This window comes from Amaranthus tricolor, chromosome 5 (genome assembly GCF_026212465.1).
Source record: "Amaranthus tricolor cultivar Red isolate AtriRed21 chromosome 5, ASM2621246v1, whole genome shotgun sequence".
Lineage (NCBI taxonomy): Eukaryota > Viridiplantae > Streptophyta > Magnoliopsida > Caryophyllales > Amaranthaceae > Amaranthus > Amaranthus tricolor.
In genome coordinates, this window is record NC_080051.1 from 23,946,706 (window position 1) to 23,957,073 (window position 10,368).

General features: G+C 34.5%; 1 protein-coding gene across 1 annotated transcript; it reads left to right on the forward strand.

Moving 5' to 3' along the window:
• The first annotated feature begins 3,453 nt into the window (after window positions 1-3,453).
• Window positions 3,454-9,081, forward strand: LOC130813216 (phosphatidylinositol:ceramide inositolphosphotransferase 1-like). The gene is made up of 12 exons (XM_057678992.1): window positions 3,454-3,922; window positions 4,009-4,098; window positions 6,239-6,325; window positions 6,409-6,477; window positions 7,202-7,282; window positions 7,473-7,544; window positions 7,668-7,725; window positions 7,806-7,908; window positions 8,205-8,300; window positions 8,412-8,458; window positions 8,552-8,679; window positions 8,766-9,081. Exons 1-12 carry the CDS (start codon window positions 3,890-3,892, stop codon window positions 8,844-8,846), a joined length of 945 nt encoding a protein of 314 aa, XP_057534975.1. The 5' UTR covers window positions 3,454-3,889; the 3' UTR covers window positions 8,847-9,081.
• Window positions 9,082-10,368: the final 1,287 nt, after the last annotated feature.

The window sequence follows — 10,368 nt, forward strand, 5'->3', positions numbered from 1 at the left end:
TCCTCTCTACCAAAACTAGTTTCACTTATCAATGGAGAAAAGCTAGTCTTATATGTCTTAGTCTCAGAATACTCCCTGTCAGGAGTACTAGTCGCTGAAAGAGAAAAGAAGCAACTCCCTGTATACTACGTGAGCCATGCCTTTCGAGGCTCGGAGGGAAACTATATCGAAATGGAGAAGGTTTTATTCGCAGTTGTGATGGCAAGCAGGAAATTGAAACCCTACTTCCAATCACATCAGATCACAGTCAGAAACAGTCAACCCTTGAAGAAGATTCTGGAAGGAAAAAACAAATCAAGCCGCGTCACTGACTGGGCCAAAAGATAACCTCAAGAAAGTCTGAAAAAAGAAGCGGGAATCAAAAAACAAATAGAGAAACTTAGCTCCCACATTAAACAAAACAGCGAAACGGATCGACAATGTTATCTCAGTCGCAGAAGTCTAGAGCTGGCAAACCCTATCGCTGGGGGGCAGGGACTTCAGATGGTCGACGTCCATCTTGCTGATCAAATGAGATGATGCCCTATTGAAGCGAGTGATCATACCCTTATGACCCAGCTCGGTGAAGAGGATGTCGTGTCGGAAAGGCAAGACTTCCCGGCGACGATACACCTCCCCGACGTGCGAATTCAGAGTTGTAACGAAAAGTTACGACATTTTCAAAATAGTCATGTGAGACACACCAAGGAGAAGGTGGGAGAGTCGGCGGCAGCCTCGAATTCGCACGTCGGGGAGGTATTTCGTCGCCGGGAAGTCTTGCCTTGCATAAGGGTATGATCACTCGCTTCAATAGGGCATCATCTCATTTGATCAACAAGATGGATGTCAACCATCTGGAGTCCCTACCCCCCAGTGATAGGGTTCGCCAGCTCCAGACTTCTGCGGTTGAGGTAACATTGTCAATCCGTTTCGCTATTTTGTTTAATGTGGGAGCTACGTCTCTCTATTCGTTTTTTGATTCCCACTTCTTTTTGCAGACTTTCTTGAGGTTATCTTTTGAGCTGAATTTGAGCCGTCAGAGTGCCGCGGACAAGGAGACCTTGGCGGCCTTAACCTCCCGCTATGATGAGCAAAATGAGGAGATCAGGAAACTTTGAGAGGAGCTTGGTGAACTGTCGGGCTTAAAAGAAAAACTTTCAAAGTGCACTAAATTAAAGGAGCGCTTAGTTAGAACCGAACAATGGCGGGAGAAGGCCAAGAAGCGGATGGAGGGGACCATCGGGAGCTTGGATGCCGCCTCTAATATGTCTACTACCCTCGGCCATGAGACGGGGCGCCTGATGGATATTCACGCCAGGCTGGTTTACCAGAATCGGTCTCTTATGAAGCAGGTGTCGGATGATCTAGCTAAGTTCAAGACCTTACTATTCGCGGATAAAGTGTACAAGCTTCGCTCGGAGAGACGGGCCCGGATAGCTAGGGATTGGTTGACTTCAGATGAGCCTGAGGCGTCAAGTTTCTTGGGGGATCTGACGGCGGAGATGATGGGCGTCAGCTCCATGATCAGTAATGAAAAATACCGTCTGGCTGCCGCGGAGTTAGGTGACAACTTCGATTCTCTCCATCAAATGACCAATCAAAAGGGAGACGAAGCTTTGAGCAACCTAGCTTCTGCTTTGGAACGGAAGTCAGCGGTACTGGTCGATCCGAATCGGGACGCGAAGGAGGAGAGGGCTTGGTCGAAGAAAGTCGATGGGGAAGCTGAGAAGGAGGCATTGTGCCTCGACTTAGACAAGCTAACCTTGTCTCCTCCTTCGGCCCTAGATGTCCCTGAGAGCTTGGCGCTCTAAGCTGGAGAGTTTGTGCTTGGACCTCTCAAATATGATAATCGATGAAGGAAAAAACCTCCAGGGCTTGTGCTCTAATAATATTTCAAGTAATCATAGACAAAAGTCACTATACAATAGTCACTAGTTTGTAAAATTCGACCAAATTAACTAAAATAAAATACAGTCCAACCTGAAATAACACATATAAAAATGAAAACAAATTTTATAAGAATTGAAAATACCACAACTCAAATATCAACCCCAAAATTCATCCGAACTATCAAATGTAAACTTTTAGTTTTGTACTCCGTAGAGTAATTAGGATATGTTTGGCCTAACTTTTGGAAATTAACTTTTGTTTTTTAAAAATGATTATGTAGAAAGTTTTTTTTAGAGAAACACCTTTTAAAAACAGATGTGTTTGGCCTCATATATTTTTGGAAATAAAAACAATTTGTTTGACCTTTTTTTTCCTATGTTTACTTAAAGTTAGTATTGTCATATGATGGAAAAACATATAGCATACACTAAAAAGTATTCGAGTTAAGTCACAAAGCATCAATTTTAAGAGAAACACCCAAAAACATATAGCATACACTAAAAAATAATCACTGTATTGTTAGAAAAAAAAATTCAAATATGCTAAAGTAATTGAAAATAAAAATAAATCCCAAATTTGACAATTTACTATATAGAAAAATTAATTTAAATGTGTTAATAAATTTAAAGTTAAAACATATATGAAATTTTGATGTAATTTGATCGCATAATATTCAATAAGCGTAGAATTTTTTAAAATAATTGGAATGTTGGTTGTGATGACAAATGAATAATTATACAATGAAGTAGAAAATTTTGAATTTTGGAGAAAGATATGGGAAGAGAAGTATGGAGCTCTTTGAGAAGTTGAGAGGAGAAGTTACAATTTGTAGCTTCTCTTCTTCAACTTTTATAGGAATTATTTTTAACTATTTTTAAAATTGTTTCAACTTCTTAGAAACACAGTGTTTTGCCAAATTTTGGCTTTTCTGTTGCAGAAATTGTTGTAAAAGCTTGGCCAAAATACTACCTTAGTATTCAATCCATCTCTAGTTGGAAACTTTTTTTCTGGAAATATTTCTCGAGCTGAGGCATTTATTAGTAGCATTCTGCTTATAGGTATGAGTTGTCGCCTTTTTTTTTCAAATCTTGATAATAGTTTTCTATACGTGGGATAAATGGAATTGTTTGGTACTTGACTTTTACTTTTGTTTTTTGGTTGGCTTTTGGCTTGTTGTTGGTCAAACAGCCAAATAAATATTGGTAAATGATTTTAAGTCATTTAAAAATTTGGTTTTTAAACCAAATAAAAAACTACTCAGCTTGTTCTGTTGACTTTTGGCTTGTTGTCTAACTTTTCTTCTAATAAATAGCCAACAGTCAATACTTAAATTTATCAAACATCTCTATAAACAGTTGACTTTTTTAACTAACTTAAAAACTTACAAAAATAGCCAACATTTTTAATTTGTCAAACAAAACAACTTAAAAAAACTAACAGTCAATAACCAAGTAAACACCCATATATTGGCTATGATGATAAGAAGAGTAAATAGAATTTGAAAATGGCATGGGCCCACTTGTTTCAAATTTTAATTTTGGTTGACCATAACATCCAACTCTAATGTCTAAAATATCCTATTTTGCTACTCCTTGACCCCAAATACAACTTAAAAAGTTAGAACTACTCTTTTGCTTTCGTATTCATTTTTTTTTTTTTTTTTTTTTTTGCCAATTCAACCGTCTCTCCGTGTTCAATTCGCGTTCAAGCAGCCATAGGTAACGATTCATGTTTTCTAGAAACAGATAGAAACTAACGTCAAAATTATTTTTCAAAAGTCGCATCATCAATTTCTGAGACAAATTCATTTTCGACTACAATAATTTGTTTTCTTGGATTTTCTCGGTGTGTTTACTTTGGATCTCAGAATTATGAGCATTTGACAAAAAAAGGAAAAAAAAAAAAAAGAAATTTGTTGAGGGTAGGAACTTATTGGAGTTTGGTGATTGTGAAGAGATGATGTTGACTTTATTGGATGTGTTGTGAAGTAATATGGCCTTGGTAGTTAATCCATTAAAAGATGTCGCTTTACATCGGTCGCGAAGCTTCGAAGGTGTCTTTTCTATTTCTCTCTCCCATTTTCTGTTGATTTTCCGATTTTAGTAAGTTTTGATTAATTATTTTTCTGGTTTTTTGAAGCTATGGAAGAGATTTTGTGCAGAAGTATCAACCGAAATCAATCTCCTTGCCGAAAATTGGAAATACATTCTCGGAGGAATCATTTTTCAGGTCGGCTTTCTGATTTAGGTTTATGTTTTTGGATGAAGATTGTTGTATCATAATGCATTAGTGTTTCCACTGCTTTTCTTATGTGGATGGTTATTTGGTTGAACTTAGTGAATGTGGTTATGAGAAGATTGTTTGTGAGGTAAACCAAGGAATTTTGAAGTTCACGAAAATTTTGAATCTGGAACCCTTTTCGGCAATTATATTAATTTTTTTTTTTTTTGCTTGTTTCAATTTGTCTACGTTAAATACAATTTAGCATGTTCCTAGGGATGAAACCTTTCACATATATGTTAGTTGTCGTGTTGCACAATTTTGATGTTTAATCTACCATAAAACACTATATATAAACTCTTTTATGCATTATACATCAGTGAACCTTGGTTGATTTATGGAGTAGAAAGCGGTGTATAGGAGCATAGTGTTGCGATGGGCTGTGTTAAGCTTTTGCTAGGCGAGCAAGATAATAGTACCCTTGCGAAAATGGCTTTATAGAAGTTTTTGGTTGTACCCCTTAGGCAAACTCTTATTGTTGCTCGGTCATGCGCCCATTTGCTCGTACAAGCAATCACAATTGACAAGCTACTGGATTTGGTTCACATATAGTGCTCTGGGCAAGTACTTTTATGTTGCTCGGTTGAGCATCCGATTTTCTTGGGCGAGCACCAACAATTGGCAAGCTAAAGGTTTTGATTCACATAGTGCTCGGGCAAGAACTTGGCTTATGCTCGGGGAGCACCAGCACCTTGCTTTGTATTTTGTGCTTCTATTTCCCATTTTATCTTTCTTACACATATATATACCTCGAGTCCTTCTTTTTCTACATAGAGAGACATTATTTGGGAACTTATTCAATGGTCTTGGAAAGCAATATATGAGTTCTTGAGAGCCACTAAGGAAGGATTTGAGTGTGAGATTCCAATAGAATACCCTAAGTACTCATTGTGTGAGAATTAATGAAAAATCCTTGAGTTGTGTAATCTCTTGTAAGCACTAAGCATTATTGACGTAATTGGTTTCATCTTGTTTGGGCGGATTTTCTAGTATGAACAAATTATTCATAAGTTTTCCAACCTTCCAAGTTCGTTGTTCTCTTACTTTTATGTGTGCCTTTTTATTATTTATGCTTTGATATTATGTGCAAACGTTGTATGTGGGCACTAACCTTAGATTATTAGCTGTTTTACCCTAATACACTTCTCAAAAGGTCTTGCATCCAATTATTTTTAACACTACATAAAATCAACATTTCATAACACTTGAAAACGACTTTGCATCAAGTTTTTATACTTTCTCATACTTCTTAAAAGCGGTCTTGCTTCAAATGATGGTTGTGAATTAGGACATTATTGCCTACATAATACTCTTTCGTCCCTTATAGTTTCCCCCCTCGTTAAAGGGAATGGTAATAAATTGGATATAGTGAGTTAAATTAGTGGATTATTTAGAAATAATACACTATAAATGGTAAAAGTGATGGTTGTGTCTAAAAATAGAATGGATAAATTCATTGGAATGGACTAAAATGGAAAATGAGGCAAATTTATTGGGACGGAGGCGTAAAGCATTAAGAATTAAATTGCTTTTGTCATTGATGTTTATGTTGTTTATGTCATAACTTCACTTCAATGGTGAGTTGCATGTTGTTTGATCTAAAAATGTAGGGCCTCTAGGCTGATTGCAAAATACAGTACTTTTGGAGTGTTTTGTTTTCTCCTTACTACGAATTTGTAGTAACAAAACTCGTGGATATTGTACTGTGACATGCTGCTGACGTGGTGCCTCGCAGTGTTTATGACTCATTTTACGGAAATCGTAATGTGAATAATTACCTTGAAAATTGTTCATTTTATCATGTTAATTCATGTTTTTTAATTAACTAATTCACCTAAAGCTTATGATAGATCTTTTAAAACCTTATATGTATGTATGTATGTATGTATGTGTGTGTGTGTCTATATATATATATAATAGTTTGTCATGGCTAATACGTTACCAGCTTATAGTGGTTCTTATTACATAATTTAAAATGACATATTACAACAATAAGCTTAAAATCCATTATAAAACGGTCATTTTTCAATGAAATGGCCTCATTTTTATCTATGCGTGACTAATATTTGAACTAATCTTTCTTTGACAGTACATACATGGTGTGGCTGCACGAGGTGTTCATTACATACATCGCCCTGGTCCTACACTTCAGGATGCTGGCTTTTTCCTTCTTCCTGTATGCCTAGACTTCAAATGTCATTGATTGGTTTCTGTCTTTTATTTTTATATATTTTTACCGTTTTATATTTATGACTATAGGAGCTTGGACAAGACAAGGCATACATTAGTGAAACGGTTTTTACCACAATCTTTATATCATTTGTCTTGGTAAGGTTTCCTTCATGTACTACGCTGTGGTTCATATATTATTAACTGGTATATTCTATACTATGCATATTTTGTTATGTAATAGTGTCTCTATAAAGCTTCCTCATTATTTTTGCTTGATCCTTGTTTTCATGTCATATGTACCTACCCCTCTTGTTTCAATATTGATGCTGGCCCTTTGGATTCTTTTATTCTGTGAGTGCTCATGAAGGATGTACAGCTGTTGTTTCTCCTGCTAGTGGTTTTTATTGTGTATTATAGGATTTTAATCATGAGTAACTGATGTTGTTAAAGACAACAAAAAATTGTCTTTGTCCTGACCAACCTATTCTTCTATTATTTCCCGCATGAGATCTCTTATACCATTCGAGTATCTGATATACTATTATGTTTGGCATCTTTTGATTTGTCTTTGAGAGTGAATCAACATATTGCAAAGCTTGTTGACAAAGACATCTTCATAGTGGAACTTCGGAAGTAGGTTTATTTTGTCCAGAAAGCATTTTTCATTTATCATATTTAAATGCTGTAAATTGTAATCCCTAATGCGTCACATCTCTTCTATATGCTATCTTTTTACATGTTCCAACAACAAATACCAACATCCGGTTCCAAAGTTATAAGCCATGCACGCATGCTTTATTCTTTGATATTGTCTCTCTTTTGATTTCCATGTTTCCCAAGCTGTGATTTATTTTTTCATATGATATACAATTCTTTGCAGTGGACATTTCATCCGTTCATATTCAAAAGTAAAAAGATCTACACTGTTCTTGTGTGGTGCAGGGTCCTTGCATTTCTAGTTGTAAGTTCTCTCGTTCATGTTTTTTTGACTAGGTTCTTTGCACTATTAGGCTTATGAGGTTATGCTGAAGCTTATTCAGCTGTTTGTAATGTTAATTTTGTCGGTGTTTCTAAGGGAAAAGATTAGATAATAATTTTATTCTTTGTTGCGCTATAATTCAGATGATAATTGTATTTTTTGAGCTTTCCAGGCATCACAGATCCTTAGGATTATAACATTCTATTCAACACAGTTACCTGGTCCAAATTACCATTGTCGCGAGGTAAATTTCACTTTTTCATGGATTTTTTATATTGATGTTACGTACTGTAGTACATACTTCGATAATTTTTTTATATTGATGTTATGTACATGATTCTGAAATGAGTGATGGCTATGGATGCAGGGTTCAAAACTTGCTACTCTTCCCCCTCCACACAGTGCACTTGAGGTGCTTCTGATCAGTGAGTTTCGAATTTGAGATTTATCGTGTTTAAGTTTCTGTCTTTGTTTTTTGCTTAATTTAGCTTTGTCCTGTGTGCAGTTCCTCGAGGGATTCTCTATGGATGTGGCGACCTCATTTTCTCATCGCATATGATCTTTACACTTGTTTTCGTTAGGACATTTCATAAATACGGTTCTAAGAGGTAATTTTTGTAAACTAAAAATCTTTTACGCTCATGAACTTTTTATTAGGAAAATTACAAAATGACTTGATTTAAGGAAAATCTGATTCCTAGTTTTTTCAACAAGTATCTGCTACCTACTTTGTTCTAGTGTTTTATTACTAAAAATTGAATTAATATTCTTTCAGTTGGTTTTGGCCTTTTGGGATAATTTTTTGCAATTTTGAGCAAATTGTGAATTCAAAAAAAAAAATTAGTTAGCAAAATTTTTTACACTAGGCTGGACTTTTGACCCATTTTTTCATGGATCAATCTAGGTGGATCAAGCACTTGGGTTGGCTACTTGCGGTGGTCCTGAGCTTATTGATCATTGCTTCGCGCAAACATTATACAGTGGATGTTGTTGTAGCATGGTATGAATGTTGGGTTTACCTTTGTGACAATCTCGAATATATTTTGTGATTTACTCTTTGGTATTTTTCGCATTCAACTTTAGCTTAATTAATGCAATGTTTTGGTTGCAGGTATACCGTCAATCTGGTTGTTTTTTTTGTCGATAAAAACCTTCCTGGTCAGTGGTGTTTTCTGAAACTCCTATATCTCCGATCATCGCTGGTATCTCTTTCACATCTCGTGCTAAATCCTTGGTTTCTTGGTATTGCAGAAATTCCTGATCGATCCAGCACTGGTGCATCTCTTTTGCTACCTGTTAGCAACAGGGACAAAGATGACTGGAACAAAGAGGAAAACCACAAACTCTTGAATGGCCACTCTGTAGATCCCATGGACAGAGTATGCATATATTTATTTCCAAATTTACCGTCACTTTTCGGCTTTTTATCCATTTTACTCATCGGCTTTGTTTCAAAATTGCGCAGAGACAAAGAAATGGGATGAACGGCAAAGTTATGGAAGATGGGCTTGCAGTTCATGTTGATAGTGCAATTAATGGTGCATAAACCTGTTGAAAATTTGTGCTTTGAGCTTGAATGGGTGCTCTTATAAAGAATGAATTTTTTGTTACAGGTTTTTTTACGCATTTACCTTACCTTTGTAGATTTTGTTACGTATATTTTTTTTTTTCATTTTCCAATGTTTTTCGGCATGTTAGATCAGTAAAAGCAAAAGGAAAAAAAATAGAATCCTTCATAAGTCGATGATGCATGTGAGCAAATCTTATTTCTTTTCTGATAAGGCTTGCAATAACTGGTACTCTTTCATAAAAGAAAAATTGAGGATACCTTCAACGTGAAAGTTATTCACAGGTGAAGTGTAAGACGGAATGGTGTAATAGAAGACTTAAAATGACTTTGAATAGTAATATTATACCATAAACTATCTACCACCACATATCAAAGATAAAATTATTATTTTTAAGAAAAAGGTTGGACGATGGTAATAAATAAAAACAGAAAATGAATTGTGTGGATAAAAATAAGAGTTAAAATGATAGATGAGATTAAAAAGAAGTGGTGGCCCATAGTCTAAAAATAGAAAATATGCAAATTAAGTGGGACGAATTAAAATGAAAAATGCTGCAAATTAAATGGAATGGAAGGAGTATAATTTCGGGATGTTCTAAGTTGAAACTTTATTCCTATTATTAGCAAAAATTATACACGAATTCTCAAAAATTAGTCGGTTTCACTGTGAGATCATCTTTATAAGGCTAGTCTAATGTTTACTTATTGTTTTTAAGTGATCATTTTTAACCTTAGGGGTCTTCTGATATGTATGGCCGAAATGTAATAGAATGGAATCGATTAATTAAGGTAAAGGTAACAATAAAGTGTTATTATTATCATTTGTTTGGTATAGATATGGAAAGTGAAACACTTGACTAAAGATTTTTTTCTTAAACGTTATTACACCAAATTTTGTTCAAAGAACATATATTCATCATTTATCTATATAGTTTCAAAATTGAATGGAAATAAACATTCCAAGTAAAATTCGTATTTGTCCACATAATTGCAAGTATTTCAAGTATGTATCTATATAGTTTCATTATATTTACTATATTTGACTTTTTACGCAATTCAATGTGTTATTTTGATTATTTATATATTGAACTATATACATCTAAAAATTATAAAAAGTTAATTATGAAATTATGCGTTTAGACGATTTAAACAAGATTCCACTTGATTATATTTTTTTTCTTACACATTAGCCACCATATATAAAATAAGTTTGAAAGATAAATAGTGTTAAAAATTCTTATGTAGCAAGTATTTCAAAATGAAGAAAGTATTCACTTTGCAACATTATCACTGTTTTAAAATTATAATTCCTCTATTTTTTTTATGCCATATACTATAAACTCCATAAATTAAACATCAATTTTTGCATTGAAATTGAAAGAAAATGAATCTACAAATCTAGTAATTAAAAGAAAACGAACCTCAATTTCAATTCATGCTAATCAAATCTAAAATATGAAATGAAATGATATATCTGAATTACAATTCGAAAGGAAAA

What these genes read in the sequence shown, in the direction of transcription:
- LOC130813216 (XM_057678992.1), top strand. Translation starts at nt 3,890, where the DNA reads ATGTCGCTTTACATCGGTCGCGAAGCTTCGAAG. An exon ending in GTGGATGTTGTTGTAGCATG is followed by an intron (nt 8,301 to 8,411) that starts GTATGAATGTTG and finishes TTTTGGTTGCAG; the next exon opens with GTATACCGTCAATCTGGTTG. An exon ending in TGTCGATAAAAACCTTCCTG is followed by an intron (nt 8,459 to 8,551) that starts GTCAGTGGTGTT and finishes TTGGTATTGCAG; the next exon opens with AAATTCCTGATCGATCCAGC.